This window comes from Equus asinus, chromosome 3 (genome assembly GCF_041296235.1).
Source record: "Equus asinus isolate D_3611 breed Donkey chromosome 3, EquAss-T2T_v2, whole genome shotgun sequence".
NCBI classification, from domain to species: Eukaryota; Metazoa; Chordata; class Mammalia; order Perissodactyla; family Equidae; genus Equus; species Equus asinus.
In genome coordinates, this window is record NC_091792.1 from 159,351,119 (window position 1) to 159,371,426 (window position 20,308).

Sequence of the window (20,308 nt, forward strand, 5' to 3'; positions counted from 1 at the left end):
ACCCTGGCTGCCTCCCGTGCTGGGCCCACAAGTCCACCATATCTGCTGCCCAGCTCACCCGACCCAGGCCAGAGGGCCCAGCTGTTCCCTCTGGCCTCAGCCATGCTGGCCCTGGGCCTGCCAGCATCCGTGAGTCTTAGCTTAGAAGCTTCCTCCAAGAAGTCTTCCAGGATGACTCGGCAAGCCCTGCTCGACTCCCGGCCCCAGCTTCCAGTCCCCTCCTGGCTGAGGGGCTGGCTGCTGCCTATTTGTGAATTATTCATAACCAGAGCGGCTTCCAGTGCTGAGACTTTTCGAGGGCCCAGGCCTGGAGGGTGCAGTGCTGGCCTCATGGCAACAGGCCAGGCACAGAGAGGAGGGCGTGCACACCACCGGTGTGTTACAATGACCTCCACTGACGGAGCGGACCTCCACTGCCCCCAGCACTTCAGCCTGGCCCCTCCCGGGATAAGCCTGGGGTGGGGCCCCTCGTGGGAGTAGAGCCGGGGGGAGGTGGGTAGTGCCAGACTCAGCCTGCCCTAACTCCAGGCAGTGCCCAGGAGTGTTCCCTCCCCCACCTATCCTGGACCCGCTTAGGCACTGCCTCCAGGAAGCCTTCCCGCCCCTGGACTCCCTCAGCCTTGGGCTTCCCCCATCACAGTCTGGATGACCTCACTGTCCCCATCTCCGTCTAGGTCTGCCCCCCACCCCATCCCAAGCCCTGGCTGTCTCTGGGTATCTCTGGTCCCCCGCAGAGCCCTAGCCAGACACCCAGGGGCCATCATGGGCCACAGAGACCTGGCTTGGGGTCCTGCTTAGATCTGTGTGCAGCTTGCTGTTCCTATTTGTGGCCCGGGATGGGGACACTACCCCTGGCTGCAGCCGCAGTAGTCCCTTCAGCCAGCCCCGGAATGCGTGACTGGGGGCGCAGCACAGCTACCGCAGAACCTCTTCTGCAATTTCCAAGCCGCCGCAGGGACGGGGCCCCGCCGCTTCCCCATGAGTCAGCTCGGCGCCCGCATGGGGCTGAGGGGAGGCTGGTGGCTGACTCTTCACTTTGGCCTGGGGATTGGCCTGGCACTGCAGCTGTCTCACTGTGCGCCCCAAACTGCATGCTCTCTGGTCCCCCATTTTCCCTTCTGTGCAGAGGAAGGGAGAGTGGAAACTGAGTGGATACTCAGCTTGGCACACAGTGCGTGCTGGGGGCACAGTGGGTGCTGGGGGCACAGTGGGTGCTGGGCCCCTCTCTTCCATTCTGACGCCTCCCCTAGACCCCTGCTCAGAGCACCACTCATGGGGGTTCACTCCCTGGAAGCATCCAGAACCACCCCAGCATCCTTGCTGTGCACCCTCAGGCCTAGGGCCCTCTCTGACAAACCTGCCATGACAAGACACCCTTCCCCCACCAACTCCTCAGTGCTCTGCTGCTCAAGGTTGGGATTCCACCGAGGCAACCTGGCCAATGGCACCATCTCTATCTGCTTCAGCCCACCACCACATGGTGGCCCTGTCCACTGGCCCAGCCTGCCGCCCGGTCCCCTCCTGACTCAGCTCAAGCCATTCTGTAATCAAACTTACTCCAGCCTCAGGGCCTTTGCATGGCCTGACACTCTTTCCCAGGCCTTCTCAGCAGCCAGGTTTCCACTCAGATGACCCTTTCACAGACAGGCCCTGCCAAACCCCCCTCTAAATGAGGCCAAGGCAGGGAGACAGAGCATAGCGGCTTGAAGGGTCCCCACTTTGCCCATGGGATTCGTAGAGCACAGACCCAGAGCCTGGGCAGGAGACCTGGCTCAGAGCTGCAGACCACAGTGACCTGCTGAGTTCCCCAGGTCCCCCAGGCCGAGCCCTGCCCCCAGCGGCGGCCACTTGGAGAGGAGACCGTGGGTTGACCTTTGGGGGCTGCATGAAGCAGCTCGCTTCCTCGCTCCCTGCGGGGCTCAGCCTTGGTCCTGCCCACCTGTGACCTCACCACACAGACCCCTCCTCTCCCCAGCCCCGCCCCTGATGCGATTACAGAGCCCACGGGAACAGGGCTCCCTGAGGGCAGAGCCTGGGACTCCAGCACCCAGCAGGAGGCTGACACTCGCGGGGTCCTCAAGGTCACTTTATTGGGGGAATGCTGGATGCTGAGGGGCATCTGGGGTGCAGGGTCTGAGGAGCCCTATGAGCCAGCCGTGGCAAGGCCAGGTCCCTCGGCCCTGTCCTGGTTTGGCTCCAAGGCCCTCAAGATGGGCTCAGGCTGCCCCTCGAGATCACGGGCCTCCACACGTGTATCCAGGCGGCACAGTTCAGACGCAGGCTCAGGAGGGATGGCCGGCGGGGGCAGGGCTGCGGGCAGCCTCAGACGAAGGTCGCGTGGTGCGGGCTGGCTTTGGGCTTGGCCGGCCGGTCTGGGATGGAGCTCAGGCCAGGGAGGTCTGATGTTGGGGGCCCACTGGCCCGTGACCTCCGGGGGCCTGTCCGCACTCCTGAGACGCTGCCGCCCAGCCCGGGTGCCAAGCCAGCGACGCGGTCCACATCGATGATTGTGCTGACCGGGAGGCCTTGGCTGCCTCGGGCCCCGCCTCCTGTCACAGGGAGAAGAAAGAGGCTGTCACCTGTCTGTCCTGCTCTGGGCTCTGGAGCCCTGCAGGCACCCAGGACAGGAGACCCCTCCCCACCCTCCTTGCAGACATTGGCCTGGGGAGGGTTTCCCGAAACACCAAATGCATCCCAGAGACGGGTGACCAACCTTGGGCCCCCTGGCCTGGGGCAGGAGTGCCGGGAAGGTCTGCAGAGTGCCAACCTCATGGGCCCACCAGCCCCTCGCAGGCCCACTGCACACCCAGCAGCGTGGAGGGGCCCTGGCAGACAAGCCACGCATTATGGGGAGAGTCCCTCAGCCAAGAGAGCCAGGACCCTGAATCGACAGGCTGGTGCAGGCAGGTGGTGGGGAGAGCAGAGGCAGGGGCCGGTGCTGGGGGATGAGGTCTGGGTGTGCAGGGCCCAAGTTCTGGGTGGTGGGAGCCAGGGGAGGCCTTTACCTGCCACAGGGACACCCAGGGCCCCCTGCACCCTGCATTCCTCAAGTCTGTGCCAGGCCAGCCGGGGCGTCTCACTGGCTCGGGGCTGTCCCCCTGAGCCAGGGCCCCCTCCTTAGGAAGAGCTCAAGAGCTGTTCAGCACCTGAGTCCCCTGCAGCTCCCCATTGGCCTCAGCCCCCAGCCTTGCCCGTGCCACCTTCTCCTCGTTCTTCCTGGTGGCGTTAGATGCCCCTCCCCAAGCCCTGACGATGCTGAGCTGTCCCCTCACCAGGGCTGTAAGTGGGGAAGGTGGGTGTGACTGGTCTGTGGGTTTGCGTTGCAGGAACGAGGACTCAGTGCTTGTCAGGGGGGGCTGGGGTGGCAGAAGAAATGGGCAAAGGGAGAGGAGAGGGGGCAGGGTCCACGGCCCCACCAGGGCTCCCAGAGGATGCTCATGGGATTCAGTCAGCCTCCTGGAGCAGGGTGCAGCCAGCAAAGAGCATGAGGGGAAACTCTTGCCCCCACCCCACCCTGCCCCTCAGACACCCCGTGTCACTCCCACGCCCGCTGCAGCTCAGGAACAGAGGGCCACAGTGAGGCTCCCAGGGTCATCTCACCCTGCCCACTCAACCCTCCCCCCGGGCTAGTATGGACCCCCTAATCCCTCCTGGAGGGCTGTCTGCAGGGCTTGTCCACAGGCCAAGGGGCCTTTGGGGAGGTGGGAAGTGAGGCGAGGCCCTCGGCCATACCAGGGAGTCCTAGCAGGGAGGCACCCCTGCCTGGATTGGGGGGAAGGACCAAGCACTGGGTGGGGTTGTTCCAGATGGGCTGGACCCTCAGGGCAAAGCCCCCAACCAGGAATTCCAGGCTTCCACCCACAGACCTCAGTGCTGGGCTTCTCCAAGGGCTGCAGTCCACAGGCCAGGGCAGGGCAGGGGCCCGAGCCCAGCTTCTGGCTCCCCGCCAGCGCCCTCCCAACCTGGCTGCCTGCTTATCCACCTGCCTGTGGCCTCAGGCCCAACTTTTCCCCCTTACAAAGTCCGCCCTTTCCAGCCCCTGCTCCGGTTCTGGGGGCCACGCTATGCTTTCCCACCCTATCCCCAACACCTCAGGCCGTGTGCCTCTTCCTCCGTATCAGCCCCACCGTCCGCCCTCTTCCAGGCTGCTCAGTGGTCAGCAGGCCTCTGGCTCCAAGCCCCCACCTCACCCCTAGGAGTTCCAAGGCTGCCTGAAACTGCCTTGGAAACTTCTAGACCCTGGGGTGGGCAGCCCTACCTCCCTGCCAACGCTCTCCCCCAGGGAGGCCCGCCCGCCCCAGGGCTGTCACATCTGGCTGGTACCTGGAGGGGCCCCTGGAGGACAGAGACATGTCTTCCTGGGTGCGGTCCCCAGGGACCAGAGAGGGTAGCACAGTGGGTGCTTGGCCAGTGTTCAGCCTCATCTTCATCCCCTGAGCCCCCAGGCTCACCCCCAGATGGGGGCCAGGCAGCACGGGGCCCAGGCGGGACTTCAGGGCTGGGGCTGGCTGGGGCTGGGCAGGAGCCCTGGCCTATCTTGCAGGGGTGGCCTCAGTGAGCCTGGTGCCAGGGACCCTCAGGTGCCTATGGCGGGCCCATGTCAGACAGGCTGGAAGAGGAGTCCAGCCCCCAGGGACACAGGGTCCTGCTGCCCTGACTCCCCTCCTTGGGCCTCAGTTTCCCCGGCCTTGCTGGTAGAGGTGAAGACTCATCTGCCCCCATGGGTACGAGGCCTATAAGCGAGAGTGGGGACGGCCATGGGGGTCAGCAGCCTGTGCTACCCTAGCTGCTCCATGGCCTCCAGGGTCCCCTGACCCCATGGCACCCATGCCTCTGGAAGTGCCTCTACACAGCCTCCTGGGAAAGTCCTGGCCTGCAGGCAGAGTGCGGCGTCCTCTCTAATCACAGGTGGAGGCGGCGGACGAGGAGCCCTTCACCCCAGCCTGCATAACGCATCAGCGTCAGGGCACCCGGCTGCACGTGTCATCCCCCGCCTCACATGGGGCTGCTCGGGCCAGGCTGTGTGTATCCTACTGAGGTAGGTCGGGCAATGGGAGAGGGTCTCAGGAAAAGCTAGTTCCCCTGAGGTCCAGGGGTCCACATGGAGCAGCCGTGACTGGAAGCTTCTCCAAGACAGACCTTTAGTCATTCAACAAATGTTCCACTATGGCTGCTGGGATCAACCCTATCCTTTGCCTGTCACTGGGTCCCCATGGCCCCAAGTGCCAGGCTGCAGGGCCGGGAGGTGATAGCGTGGGGCGGGTCTTCACCTTGGATTTGGGATCGTTGAGAGAGGCAGGCGTTTGCCCCCTCAATTGTTTGTCCCCACTTGGGGCACGTGTCTAGAGGGTAAAGGACCTGTAACCCCACAGGGGTTCAGGGGCTCAGCCCTCGCCCGTCCAGCCCCGTTTGCACCCCAGGAAGATGGAGGCCTGAAGATATGGGCCTCGGCCACAGGCCCCTCTGACCCCCAGGCAGCTTGGTGGGCTCAGAATTGGGAGGAACGCCTGTTTCTGGGGATGGGGCATTTTGTCCACGGGCCAAGGACAAGCACATCACAGGCAGGGTGGCCGAGGTCCAGGCCCTTCCTGCCTGACTGGCCCAGACTTGCTCTCCTGAGTGAGTGGCAGCTCGGGCCCGTGACTCAGTGACAGGGGTCCAGCCCCAGGCAGCAGGCGGCATCACGGCCTCCATGCCAGGGCCTGCCGGAGCGGCTGCCCACGCAGCTTCCCGAGCCTCCCCCAGCCCTTGCCTAGCAGGGACGGCGACAAAGAGGGCCCCACAGGGCTCCAGGGGCTGCCACTTCCAAGGGGAGGCTGACTCTGCTCTGCAAAAGGTTCGCTCCCTGCGCAGCCTCATCTGGATCCTCTGCCTCAGGTCCCTCAAACACCCACAGACTTGTCTCCCGCCCCTCAGGCTGCCCTCTGACCCCTCCTCTCCCAGGGGCACACAGACCCCATCCCTTCACTGACCAAGGTCTGCAGTTGCGACCCTGCAGTCAGGCCCTCCCTGGGGGGACTGTGCTGGAGCCCCCACCGTGGACCGGAACTGGAGCGCCTGTCCCGAGAGCCTGGAGACCTTCCCTTCACCCACGGTCAGCCCCTCACCGGCTATCTGTTGTTCGTCCCTCAGGCTACCCTTTCATTTGTCCACTAGCGTTCTCTGCGCTGGCTGCCAAGTCTCCTGTGGTCCTTTAAGGCTCCACGTTGGGAGAAGGTGGCGGCGAGTCAGGACCCTCCTCTCGAGGTCAGCAGGGGACAGGGTTGCACCCTCAGCCACCTCCAGGTTCTCTCTCAGGACCTGACCCCAGCTGCCTGTCCCAGGGCCCTCCCTGCCCCCAGAGGGACCCTCCCCATCCTCTGGACATTTTGCTGCAATTTCTGCCCCCCATGCTCTGAATCGTCTCATCAACAACTCTGCAGTACGCAGCTGCAGGGCACCAGTCTACAGCCCCAGCAGCCGTGGCAAGGGAGGGAGCATCTGTGGGGAGAACAGGGATGGGTAGTGGTGGGGCCACACCTGGTGCAGGCATGCAGGCCCCAGGGAGAGGATGCAGGCAGGAGCTCCTGTGGTACCAGTCCCAGAGGGAGCAGCGGCCAAGGCCCAGGACCCCGTGCTGTGCTGGAGGGGAAAGTGGGGGTGGGGGTAGGTCACGCTATGTGCCACTGGTGGCCCGTGGCTTCCACTCTAAGAGACCCAGAGATCAGATGGAACAGACCCACTGCAGGGCACAGTGAGGAGGACACACAGAGAAGATGGGGCGAGGAGGGTGGATGCACAGCGGGAGACCAGGGCTATTGGCCAGAGCAGCCAGGAGGACGGAGTTGTCACAACCATCCCAGGGGTCTGGGGAGATGCTGGGCTAGCTTGGTCAGCCCTGGAAGTCCATGGAGGCCGGCAGAGTGGGCCAGGCCAGTGCAGGAGCCCCCAGGCATCTACAGGAGAAGGTCCACTCAGGTCCTTCTGGCCAGGGCAAGGCCAGAGCAGCAGAACATGCTCTGCTGGAAAGAGGGGTTCTGGAGAGGCCCCAAGTGGAGAGTTGCCCTCCTGGCGACTTACAGGCCTGAGATTGGTGGCAGGGCCCCTAGTAGTGACATGTCCCAAGAAAGCCAGGCAGCTGCCCCATCCACATGATGGTTTGTGCTGGTGAGGGCTGAGCCGTCTGCCCCTGGAAGGCAAGTGTGCATGGGGGCAAGGCGGCCCTCGATCACCCCCAAACCTCTGCTGGGGAGACGGAATGTCTGAATGGCAAGTGCAGACTTGAACAGATATTGGAACAAGAGGCCAAGCCCTGGGCTGGGGAGACTTGCATATCTGTCCCGGGAGGCTCTGACACCCCTGGGGACAGGTTGTTGGACTGTAGTAGCAGAGGAGGCCTCCCCATGGCTGTTGTCTTGAACATAACTGGAGTAAGGCAGAGTTCCCCCGCAGTGTCCCCAGCCCAGGGCTTCCACCTCACCTGGGACTGGGCAGGTGTGACACACAGAGACTGTGGCCAGGGGTCCAGGTTAGGGGTGGAGAAGGAGGGAAGGTGGCTGACCACTGAGCAGCCAGGCACAAATGGGCTCCTGGGACTCAACGGCCACACCAAGGGCATGTGGTCCAGCTACCTTCGCTACCAAGGTGAAGGGCATCGCCCCTTGAGTGGGTACGTGGCCTCTAGTTAACGGTCCAGCTCCATTCCCATGGGAACCTTATTACTAGGCCACAGCAACCCGTGGCTGGTGGTCTGCGCGTGAGCAGACAGGGAAAGCTACCCGTATCTGTTAGGAAGTGAGCTAGGGGCTCCCTGAGAGTCGCCACTCTAGTAACTGGACGTGCCTTTGGGGACCCTGGACACCATGACAGTGGGGCATGAAGCCTCCCAGTGAAGGTGACTTCCACCCCCCCCCCCCCCCCCACTGAGCAGCATCTCCTTGCACCTGAACACCCTTCCTTGCCCTGGGACCCTGGGCTGGGATGGCTGTGCGAGGACTCCTCTCTGGGGCGGGGCGTGCGGCTCTGCTGGCAGCTGCGCTCCTTCATGGTCACTGAGGGGCTGCACCATGGCCAAGGGCTGCTGCAGAGCCAGCTGAGGAGAGGAGCAGGGAGCCCAGCCTGGCCTGTGGGGCCCCGAGAACCTGGCCTCTGGAGAGGGCTGGGAGGGGCTCAGCCAGCACCCAGACCCAGCCCTCCAACACCAGCACAGCCAGAGGGCAGTGAGAGAAAACCGGGCTCTGCCCCATGGGCCTGGTGCCTGCGTGAGGGGGCCGAGTTGGGGCAGTGCTGGGAGAGTGTGGGGGGCCCCTCCTGGCCCTGTGACCCATCCATTAGACAGAGGGAGGGCAGTTCAGCAGAAATTTCTCTGAGCCCAGGCCCTGGGGAAGGGCTCCAAACATCCCCTCACAAAGACCTCTCCCGAATCACACCAGGTCAAGATCTGTACCCTGGTCACGGGCCACTGACCCTTTACTCACGTGTCAATGCTGAGCACTGAGTGTGAGCTGAATGCTCAGACCTGGGAGCCAAGGCAAGGACCCAGCCTCAGTCCAACACTGCCTGAGTGTGGGGGGCCTGGGGCAGGGGCCGCCAGGGCCGCCGGGGCTGCCGGGGCCACCGGTCAGCGCCGAGGGCAGCTCCTCAGCTGGCTCTGGACACCCTCACCAAAAATTCAGTTCAACAGATGTGTTTTTCTCACTAGGAAGGTGCCCTTTATCTGCACACCCTCTCTGAGTGTGTGGACACAGGCGTCTTCTCCCAGTGGGTGCCCACACCCTTGAGACAGTGTCACCCTCTGCACGGGTGTTGTAGGACCAGCACTTGGAACCTGACTCTCGCTCTGCCAGGACCTGAGGACACACTGCCACCGCCCCTCTGGTCCTCCCCACCCGGGACAGGGAACGCCAGAGGATGCCCACGAGCTTCCAGAGTTTTTGCTGGAAACAAATAGGTCCCAGTTAGGAAGGCAGCTGGGAATTAGGATGAAAACACCCACAGGACAGGTTTTCAGGTTGTGCCTTTGGAAGGAGCACTTCACACTGGGGGCTCAGTTCTGGGTCCACATGTCCTTTTGACTGTCTCTATACTCTGCCCGCATAGGGTGTTGACAGACACCCTGTGTACACCGGTGCCGGGGATGGAGGACCAAGGTGAGCGAGCAGCACGGCTCTCAGAGGCAGACCCTCCCTACTTGGGGGCACATTGCTGGCAACCCCCTAACAAGCTGCATGGCCCAGACATGGCCGTGGGGCTGGGGGCCCAAGAAGCATCACCACGTTTTGTTTCTCACCCTGGACAGAATCTGCAGTGGCCTCCATGCTGCTAAGAAACATTTCACAGCAACTGTTAGAATCAGTCAGCGTGCCCTGGACCAACGCTGCTTTGCAAAGCCTGGGAGATACAAGGCAGCGCTCAGCCCAACGCGCCTGGCCCAAGGGCGAAGAGACACTCCTCATCAGGACGGAGGTCTCAGGCGTGGGTCTCCCTTCATTGTAACGTGGAGGCAATAGACACAAGGTCCCCATGGATAAGTGAGTCTCTGCCACAGAGTCCGTAGGAGAAACCAAACTCTGTGGCTCCTCAGGTGAGGCCGCCAAGCCAGGCCGGCTCTCGAGGGTGTTGCGCAGGAGGAAGTTCCTTCCCCACACACAGGCTCGTCAGCTCCAGGAAGACTCTGGACGGACCACAGATCCTTCACAGCTCCTCACGGCCCACCTCACTGGCCTGTGGCCAAGGCCCCTCCCACCCCCTCTCCTGCTCAGGACAGCCTGAGAGCCAAGGGTTCAGGGTCCCCATCTCCCGCAGGCTGGGGGGCTAGCAGGGGCCATGGAACTGGTCCCGGCCAGTGGTGGTCAGGAGGAGCCTGCCAGGGCGCTGGGAAGACCTCCCTTCCCACATGGCTGGTGCCACCCCCTGTGCCCTGAACACATCAGGGACTGCTAGTGCACAGAAGATGCTGACGTCCCCGAGGGACGAGCCCAGGGAATGGAGAGTGCCTGGCCTGGGCACATGGCCATGCTGATGGTTGCTGCGCGGGAAGACTGAGCCCCGAGTGGGTAAACCATGTGGGCCCGCCGCCACAGGAGGCAGGTGGAGCTGAGAGAACAGCCAACAACAGGCCACGGCCAACTTCGGCTCCGGGTTGATGAAGAACAAGCCTGAAGAACTGGGCCTTGCTGCTCAGTGGCCAGTGCCTGCACCCAACTCTCCTCTCCTGGAGGTAACAGCAGACGGGGGAGGCCGGACCACCAAGCCTGCCCCGTGTCCTCAGGGAGGAGGCCCCTGGCACGTTAGGCTGCAGCCTCATGGGTTCAGTCTCCCCATTCCTGCGCTGGCGGTCTCCCAGGGTCAGCGGTCCCCCACCGTCACACCTGCCCCCCTCGTCACTCTCGTTACTGCGGCCATTGCACAACGGTGTTTGTGGGTGTGTGTGAAGCACTCAAGAATATTTGTTGAGTGAATGGTAGATTTTTAAAAGCCAGTATATTAAGGTAATGAATCCATTAAAATATAGAATATTTTCCCTGGATTAAAGTACATCTATAGTTTTCTAAAGCAGAAATGAATTTTCAAATGAGAAAGAAAAGAGTTTTAAACCAGTGCAATGATGAGATCTAGAGTTTATTACTCTTGGAAGAACACAGACTCAAAACTTAGGTGAAAACTACACACAGGTGGCTACAACGAGGAGCAGAAAGGGAAAGGCAGGCGCAGCGCAGACCGTGCAGAAGTGCCACACACATGGGAAGGCTGTGGCTGCTCCCGGCTCCGCGTCCACGTGCTGCCTCAGTGGGGTGCCAGGGGAGCCCACCCCACACAGCACTTGTCCTCCAAAGCCCTTGGATGTGTACACGTATACAGAACACAGTGACAAATGCCCCCCGCTCCCCTCGAGATGCGGGCTGCAGGCCCCACAAGACCCGATCCTGGGGCAGGGCTCAGACTGCCGCAGGCATCCTGGACCAGGGGCCCGAGCAAAGCAGGGGGCCCATGTCGCCCCCAACAGCAGATCATATCCAGAAGTGTCCACACATCACGGAGCATAGAGAAGGGAAAGGGCAGCCACCAGGGGCTCTGAAAGTGTACAGTGAAAAGGCCTCACCTGCATTGCGGGGACGAGGGGACGCAGGCACACAGGCCACGGAGCGAGGGCGCGGCAGGGCGCAGAGCTGCTCCTGGAGGCCCCTTTCCCAGGAGGCCAGCAGCCTCGTCTCACCTTCTAACATTCGTGGTTCTCAGGACTAGTCTTGCCACCTGCCATTCCTGTCACCTTCACACACTAAGTTCCTGCTTCCATTCCGAGAAACACCTGGACTATTCGAGGTCAGGGACCCCACAGAAATTCCTCTGACGCCCTGGTCGCTGAGCCACTGCCTGGCCCACGCAGGCCCGACACATCTGCTGTGTGACCGAGCGGGCGGAGTGGGAACAGCCCTGCGGTGGACCACTGTGTCCGAGAGTGCAGTTCTGTCTAAGTCACGGGTGGCTTTACTTACGTGCTCAAGACAAATACCGGTTTGTTTTTCAGTCTTGAGATTAAAACACTAGCTATCCAAACTTTAAAAGTTAACACATAAATTTTCAGAAATTTCCAGGGCCTTGCTGGCTGGTGTTAGTGGCCCTGGGACCAAGGAGGAGGCGGGTGAGGGGAGCGGCGCTGTCTGTCCGGGTGCGGGCGCCCTCATGAGCTTCGCCCTCTCCAGAGCGTCACACCACAGCCGCACAGGCACTCCAGGCCCTCCACGACCCTCCGACCGCACTCTGACCTCAGCCGCTGCGAGGCCCTCCTTCCAGAAAAGGCAGAGGCAGCCGCAATAAATACAGTAAGTGAGGAGGAGGAGGGCACACCCAAACGCCTTGCCAGATAGACGACTGGGGCACAGGCTCTTAGCAGAGCTGTTTCTTTTTATTGGAAACTGGGCGGACAACACTGGGTGGACAGTGGAGGAGAAGAGTCAAAGGTGTGTGGGGGAGTCAAGCCGGGAGGTACCTGGTCTCGGAGGTCCGGCCGGGTTCTGCGGGGTGGGGTCCTGCGGGGCGGGGGGTGGCGGCAGTAAAGTGCTGTTAGGGCTGCTGATGTCGCCCTCCCCCGTGAGCGTCAGGTCGGCCCCGTGCTCGCCCTCCACAGTCTGGACGCCCCCGGCCTCCACTTCCTGCACGTGGGGCGTGGGGGTCAGGGGCGCAGAGAAGGGCAGGCTGTCGGCCGAGCCAGGGCTTGTCGCCGGGCTGTCGCGGCAGTCTCGGGCGGGCCCCTGGGGCTCTCTGGGCTGGGGAGCCTCCTCCCTGCCGTGGCCTGCCGCTGCCGCTGTCCTCTTGCCGAAGCCCTTGGCGGTGGGCGGGGAGGAGAGGGCGAGCTCGGTGGGGCTGGGAGGCAAACGCAGAAACTCAGGCAGCACCAGGTCCTCCTTCCTCAGCAACCCGCGCTGGTCGTCTGCTCTGTTGCTCTGAGCTTTGGAAATGAGCTCAAAAAACTCTATTGGAAGAAAACCCACAGTGAGCAAGTTTTAGAGAGCTTCATACTCAGGTGTGCCACAGCAAAAAATGCTCGTCTGGAAAGCTCTCGTGATGGCTGTCCCACCCTGAGCCTTCGAAGGGCTGCGGGCCAGCAGGCGCTTGCACTCTCCACCATCTCGGCCCACAGAACCGCAGGGAAGGAAGACCCGGGCCTCTGGCACAGTGTGTTTTTGGGAGTCGCAAACAGCACTGTACCCCCCTGAAAATGCAGTTGTGTGAAGTCCAGACTGGGAAAAACCAAAACCCTGGACTGAACGCAGTCGTGTGTGGCCCGTGCTTTACTGGCACAGTGTCTACTCTGCCCGGGGTTTGATCCCGCTGGAGGCCCCTGACATGGCCTGGAGAGAAGGGACTGGCCAGACCCTGGGCACCACAGAGCCAGGAGTCCCGGGCACTCACAAGCTGGGAGCTGGGTGAGCCCACCCAGACAAGGGGAGAAGAACCCCTGAGAGGCAGCGTGTGAAGCCAGGCCTCTGGGGACACCAGCTCTTCGCAGAGGGTGGTCCTGACAGGGCCTGGGGGCAGCGCCTGGCCCTGACTCCCCTCCTGCCCGGAGCTCCACAGCCCCTGTGGGCCTGCCCCTCCCCAGCCATCCTCGCTTGCCTGCTGTATACTTCCAGCTTCTTGGCTGCTCCTCCAGAACTCTTCTTTTTCTTACCTGGGCAGCTTTTTAATTGTGATTTGAGCTCACAATTCAAAGTAGAAGATGTCTAAACTGAGCTTTCTCTAGCCTTTAAATTACAGTCTTAGTTTTTAATAAAAGACAAGGAGTTTAAAATCTCAAATCTTAATGGTTCTCAGAAATACACAAACTTCAGAGCGAGTGTGTGTTTCACTGCTGCCTCGTTGTGGCCAACTGTGGCCGAAGGAGCGGGTTGTATGGTTTTAAGGTTGGATTTCACAAGGAGCTGGGACAAGCCCAGCTGACTAGGAAGTACTCCCTGGATTAAAATTCAACTCACAGTAATAGCTGTTAATTTTGAGTTGCTTTTCATGCTTCTCTTTGTTACAAGCTTTTGGAAGAAAAAGAAATTTCTATCACCTCTCCCTCTCTCTCTTACGTGCATCCCTCCTTTCTCCTGCAGGCCCAGGGGAGTGCAGCTCATCCTCAGGGCCTCTGACCAGCAGAGGTCAGCAAACCCAGGGCCTGAGCGGGCCCATCTCCTCCTCGCCCACCACCCGCCTCGCTGGTGAGGACCCTCAGGGATGTGGACCCTGTAACACTCACTGAGCCTCCATCTGAGCTGGGGACCTGTCGTAAGGAGGAGACAGAGAGAGGGAGCAGGCGGACCAGGACCACCGTGCTGCTGCCCAACGTGGGTGCTCTGCAGCTCCTAAGGGGCCTGGCTCTCAGTCTGAAACTGGGGTCTTAGTAAAGTTATAGCTACAGCCACAGACTGACACGGGGGAGCACATTCTCAGTGTGACAGGGATCATAGTCACCTGATGTCAATAACTCAGAGAAAGTTCTAATGACTGTACTGAAAAACGGACATCACATTCACTGAAAAATGTGGAAGTTTTAAAAAGTACACATACCCTCTGCTTCGTCCAAATTAATTTTCTGATATTTTTTTTTCCCAATCTTTGCAATAGATTCTTCTCTCTTTGAAAGCCGGGGATCCCTAGCATTTTTTCCATTTTCTCCTTTTATTTTAATAGAGTTAGACTTGCCTAGTGTTCTTTCCTCTCCCTGCATTAGAAGGAAAGTCAGAGTTCCACTCACATTTCAGAGACACGACAACACACAATTCACCAGTTACAGACAAAAGGGTCCTTAAAATATACATCGCACTGATAGGGACTTTATGCCCATCGCAATGACAGAGATTACAACACCAAGAGCATGGCAGCACAACCACCCCCACCCACAGGGGAGAAGGCCGGCGACTCACAGGTTGGTGGGCGTGGATGCCAGAAAGGACCGTGAGAAGAACCGCCCGGGGGTGCAGGGCCAACCCGATCAGAGAGAGCCCACAGACAGGCTTGCCAGCAGGCTCACGGAGCCCGGCCAGCCCCCGCTGCCCCACGAGGAGCCAGGAAACCGCGTGCACAGGGCGGAGGGGAATTACCGTAGCCGAGTGGTTTCTGGAACTGGCATTTACAGCTATATTCTGTTTGACTGCTGCACTTTTCTGTTTATCTGTGGATACTGAACATAATGAGATAAGCTTTATAATTACACTGAATCACAAATCCATCCGAACATTTAACTATCATCCTGTTCATATTGTCTTTGAGAGCAAAGCTGTGGAGAAGCCAAAGGCATTAGCTATCCCTTATCTAGTACGCACAAACAAGCTGAAATGCCCCACGTGGGACAAAACACAGGAAGGACCACCTCTTCCACCCTCCGCGTCTTGCACCCGGGCGTGGGGGAGGCATGGTGGGGGCACTCCACGGTCACTGTGGAGCTCCTGAGGAGGGCTTTTTGGAAGCATGGTGAATAAAAGCTCACTTCACATATGATTTGGCACAAATACGCTAGGCAGTGGAAGAGTCTCACATTTATTACATATTTTCAATTACGGCCCCTGCCCGAAGTCAGGGCCGCAGCTGGCCTCGGGGGCACTCGCAGCCCAAAGCCCAGTTCTGTGGCCCAGAACCCACTAGAGGAGTCACGGCACTCCTGCCTGTAAACAGCTCTACAAACACGCATGGGCGCCGGCCCGCAACGCCAGCAGCAGACTCACCTGCACATGGACAGGCCAGAAGGTGCAACCTCGTCAGACCCTGGGGGTAGACGCCAGGAACCGCACCCCACTCGGCCGCTCCCCCACCCAGCTTGGTTACCAGGCCCAGAGAAGAGTGCACGGCATTCTCTAGAACTAAGGACGGCTCAGGAAGGCCTCTCCTCTGCAGCAGGGGGGAGGAGGAGCAGGCACTGGAGCCCGAGGGCAGAGGGACCAAGGGGCCTGGGTCACCCAAGGGGACAGACGAGTGACCCACACTATATTTCACAGCTGAGCCATTCCTCAGAAATCACCGGCTCCACAGCCCTCACTGGGCCGAAGCTGGGAAAGGGAAGGGGCAGCCTGAAGTCGCCTCAGGCAGCCCCTTACAAACCCATCTCCTCCCAGATAATCAGTAGGTGGTTCCAGAAACCTCCCTCCAGAAGGCACGCTTCCTACTGCCCTCTGCCTGCAGGGGGCTGAGTGCTCCTGAGGAGGAGCGCAGGTCCCCAAGGCATTAGGGTGAGGTGCGAGGGACCTTACTGAGCCCCAGCTGTCACACTGCTGGCCCTGAAGCCAGGCACCAGGCTGTGGGGACACCAGCACTCCGAGGACAGGACTGTCGTGGCCGAGTCAGCATGTAGGAAAGGGTTCCCTACACAAGGAGCAATGGGACCACCGATGCCACCCAGTCCACTGTCTCAGCTACGGCTGGGCCTAGCCAGGCAGTGATGCCACCGGGGGCCTGTGTCTCTCGTGCAGAGGGATTGTGAGGCCTCCCAGGAATACAGCACTCTAGTTAAAGCTCTCGACACATGGGCAGGATGGGAACTCGGAGCAATTCCTTGGTTGGGGGGGCTCGGCAGGGCTTGTCACCCCTTCTTACAGCTGAGAGGACAGCTCAGGGAGGTGCCACTGATCAGGAGGTGCATGGCTCCCAGAGTGAGGTCCCTGTGCTCCTGAGCCCAGGCCCTCCAGCCCACAGTCAGGGGCTGGACTAGTCTAGGACCCCTCAGATGCCCAGTCAGGGATGAACTCTGCCGTGGCTGGGGCATCGCTAGGCCCCATGAGACCAAGTGAGGCCATCTGTGGTATCACTCAGAGACCAGGGGCAACAGGGCTGGGGGCTCTCAGGAGGCAGAGTGAAGGGGCCTGCGCAAGCCAGAAGGCGGGGGAGCGCCAGGGCCTCACTCACCTTTCCCTCTGGAAGGGTCCCTCTCCTCCAAGATGACCCGCTGTCCATCCAGACTCGAGATGGGGGCACCAAGGTCCAGTGGCTCTTTCTCTCCACTCTAGAGACAGAGATGGTGCACTGAGTAACTCACCCAAACCAGAAACTCCGGAACAGCTGTGCGTGGTCTAGCTGCTGACAGCAAGACAGTCCCAGGCTTGATGGAGTCACACACCAGATGACCCCGGGTCCTGTCACCTCAGCAGGGCTGCCTCAGAGGGCACTTCAGAGGTGCCCAGCCAACGTGCATGGGCCCAACAGGAAGGCCTTGGGGCTGGCCACAGACTCCTGACATGGAATAATGAGGATTCCAAGCACTGGCTGGTCTGCCAGGGAGGCTGGCGCTCTGAGGAATCCGTGTAGGCGGGCTGCTGCTGTCACTCAAGCGACAGCACTGGCCTGCAATTCACTGAATCGAAGACCCAGGTGTGAAAGAACAACACTGGATGAATGTTCAAACATCTCAGTTCACAAATTTCATGTTTTTAAATATTCAGTCAAGTGGCATGTCTCAACACTGCTCATAACCTGGATGAGATGAACCTGAAAACCCACCTCACTGACCCTCAAACACCATTAGAAGGCGAATGCTGAAAGCAAATTGTCCCCTTTGTAGACAAGGAAGCAGAGGTGGACAATCCTGGGAGTAGGTCTGAGGCCCAAGGGCAGCACCCTCGGATGCAGAACTCAGGTCCTGCCCTCTCCTCCTTGGGGAGACTATCTTGCTGTTCAGGGCACAACCACTGTTTAAGAAAAGAAATCTGAACTTGTGGCTTGGCTTCTCAAATTCCCTGTCAGTCAGGAGAACCATCAGAGTGACAAACGTCAAGGGAGAGTGACTGCCAACTCCCTGAAGGAGGGCCCATGGCCCCGCAGCTCCGGCTGAGTGAGGGCAGGTCCACGGCTGGCGGGGTCCTGCCTCGCTCACGACATCCCTGGCTTAGGTGGGCCACACATTCACTGACGAGGGCCAGCAGGGGGGTCCAAGGAAAGCAGGCCCGGCACAAGCCATCCCACGAGAACTCTCCACAACCAACCGGCTCCCCACTCTCCCTGGCCGGGAACCCTGGGGCGGCCGGCTGCGCTTCCCGGGGAGGGCCTAGGCAGCCAGGAACGCGGCTCACCAGGGCATGAGCCACGACCACCAGCCAGGCCTTCAGGACTGGAAGTCCCACAGCAACCTCACAAGTACATGACCACGACTAACCCCATTTTACAGTTGGGGAAACTGAGGCACAGGGAATTAAGCAATTGCTTAGCACCTCACAGAGTAAGAGCAGGGAGGTCCACATGGAACTCAGGCCGTGTCCGTCTCCAGCTGGCATATTCTGGACTCCAGAACAGTGGCCCTCCCTGCTGAGCTGAGGGACGGGGCTTCAGGTTACCCTTGATATCTGTAAACAACTTGACATGGTCCTCTCGTTCACTTCAAAGCTCCTGAACAATTTTGGGACCCGTTTCATAGAAAATTAAAATCCTAAAAATTCTTGAAATCATAGCTCTAATAAAGTTTATTTTCTAAAGAAGGAGAACACGAGGCAAACACTGTATCATAAATCACGACATTTTGAAGCAAACACATAGAACATGCTGGAACACAGCAGTGACTCCAGCATCAACGAGGTCTCAGTGATCTGAGCTTGCTGACCCAAGACATCACCCCGAAAACACTCCCTGGTTTCCGGGACAGGGACTCTGCTCTCGTCCAATACCTGTTTTCCTTCTGTCCCAGAGTGTTTTCTTCCTTAACCCGTTCACACAATAACCCAAAGGCCCCATTTGGAAATGCCACAGGGATGTTTTCTTTATTTATTTATTTTAAATTATTTTATTGAGGTCATACTGGTTTATAACATTGTGTAATTTCAGCTGTACATTATTACATATCAGTTTCTGTACAGACTGCATCTTTTTTTTTTTTTTGAGGAAGATTAGCCCTGAGCTAACATCTGCCAATCCTCCTCTTTTTGCTGAGGAAGACTGGCCCTGAGCTAACATCCGTGCCCGTGTTCCTCCACTTTATATGTGGGATGCCTGCCACAGCATGGCGTGACAAGCAGTGCCATGTCCGCACCCGGGATCCAAACCGGCAAACCCCGGGTCACCAAAGCAGAACATGCACATTTAACCGCTGCCACAGGGCTGGTCCCCAGAAAGATGTTTTAAATCTACAAAGTGTCAGTGGGAATTAGGACATTTACACGAGAGTGTGCATTTAATAAGGCAGTCAGCAAAATGCCTGCCGATTGACTCGAGCACAGTGGGTCTTAGGTGACACCGGTACTCTGTTATCTGATCAGAATTGCAAATGGCAGCAATATTTCAGGGGTTTTTGACTTGTTTGTTTCTCATTTTGGTTTCCCTGCACCAAAACCACATCTCAAATATCAGCCCAGATCCTTTTGGGAATGACCAAGGTATAAACAACAAGCATTTCTACTCAGTAGCATGAGAAAGGCGGGGACAGAGGGACATGGCCCCACCCAGGGCCCGCCATGCGAGAAAGTGAAGACAGGTATGTGTCCACTGCTGACGCCGCAGCTCCGCTCTGTGGAGAAGCAGAGGCCAACGCGCCACAGCAGGCAGGCTGGAGCGTGCAGGCCCCAGTCACTCACCAGCCTGGCCACCAGCTCACTCAGGTGCAGGCCATATTTGGCCACCACGGGCCGCAGCACTTCTGTGACGGGCTTGGTGGGCTTGGCCTTGAGTCCCACTGACCGATTAATTGGAACCAGATCCAGCCTATTTGGAGGGGGAGAAACATGAATATCTTTACTACAAATAAATGTCAGTTTTCACCTACATATCTGTCGCAAGAGCAGAACAGTGCAGCCCCCACGGATGGCCCTTAGCGCCTCGGCTTCACCCCACTCAGCCCGGGTCTGGCTGTGGAACCCCTTCTTCGGCACGAGAAGGCCTAAGGGGGCTTCTCTAAGGTTTCGTGCGGAGCTGAGCCAGGGCTGTCACCCAGGAAAGAGAAGACCCCTCTCCACAGGATGGCCAGCTCTGCCATCCAGTCTGACCGCCCCTGGGGTGCAGTCCTGCTGTGGCTATAGGGCAGGAGGGGAGAATGACCCTCTGGCCCCTTGGGCTCCCGGGCCTGTGTGCAGCTGCCGCCCCCCAGCCTCATGAGTAGGGTGTGGGTAGCCCTTTCTCAGCCCAGCGCGTAGCAGCTGCTATCTAGTCAGTAAGCAGAGGCTGGCAGGGGTAGTCGTCCAGAAACCTCACAAACATGGCAATTGCATTTTTCTTACCGAAACAAAGTACGTTTTTCTAGGCGCAGATCCCTAGACTCCAAGATGCTACTGTCTTGATGCAGCACCAGAGGCTTTGGAGTACATGAAAGGAACAAAGAGACCGACTCAGAGTGGGAGCCAGCGAGCACCCCCGACACGCTGCACAGCGCACAGCAGGGCACACAGCTGTGCGGAACAAAGGAGCAGCTTCAAAAATAGCCTGCCCAGTGGAGGCTGTGCTCTAAACAAACCACCATTAGCACGCAGAGGGCTCTGTGTGGCCTGACTCAACCCTCAGGACCAGCCTCTATCAAACACACTGTTTAGACAAGGAGCACAGAGCAGAGTCGACTGCAAGGGCCGAACACAGGCCAGGGCAACAGGCAGGTTCCCCTAGTGGGCGGTTCCCCCATGGGAGGGGCCCTGAGGGTCTTCCCAGTCCCATACCTTGTCCCCGCCCACCAGGAAGAGGTCCACAGCAGCCCCGTTGATGCCGTGTCGCTCACAGAGCCCGGAGAGGACCTCTTTGATGGACAGCCCCGCCTTGACGAGCACCACGCAGGACGTCCCGTCTGGGAGCTGGATACAGCAGTGCTTGGCGGCCTTGTCCCTCTCGGGTGCTGAGGTCCTGCAGGCCTCCGACTGGGGAGCAGGGAGACAGGTCATGGCGCGGGCAT

General features: G+C 59.6%; 1 protein-coding gene across 6 annotated transcripts in view; it reads right to left on the bottom strand.

Annotated features, from left to right (window-relative positions):
- Positions 1–2,066: 2,066 nt before the first annotated feature.
- The window catches only part of RGS12 (regulator of G protein signaling 12), a 133,015-nt gene continuing 114,773 nt past the window's right edge, over positions 2,067–20,308 (bottom strand). For 4 of the 6 annotated variants that reach the window (XM_044767912.2, XM_070506338.1, XM_070506339.1 and 1 more), the window contains 8 exons: positions 20,079–20,273; positions 19,650–19,723; positions 19,011–19,137; positions 16,360–16,456; positions 14,565–14,644; positions 14,032–14,185; positions 11,969–12,451; positions 2,067–2,549 (listed from right to left, as the gene is read on the bottom strand). In XM_044767912.2, the coding sequence (XP_044623847.2) occupies positions 2,323–2,549; positions 11,969–12,451; positions 14,032–14,185; positions 14,565–14,644; positions 16,360–16,456; positions 19,011–19,137; positions 19,650–19,723; positions 20,079–20,273 (1,437 nt within the window). In that variant the 3' untranslated portion in view covers positions 2,067–2,322. Of the gene's footprint in view, positions 2,550–11,851; positions 12,452–14,031; positions 14,186–14,564; positions 14,645–16,359; positions 16,457–19,010; positions 19,138–19,649; positions 19,724–20,078; positions 20,274–20,308 lie in introns of those variants that run through there. The other 2 variants (XR_011502385.1, XM_070506336.1) reach the window with 2 other exon arrangements.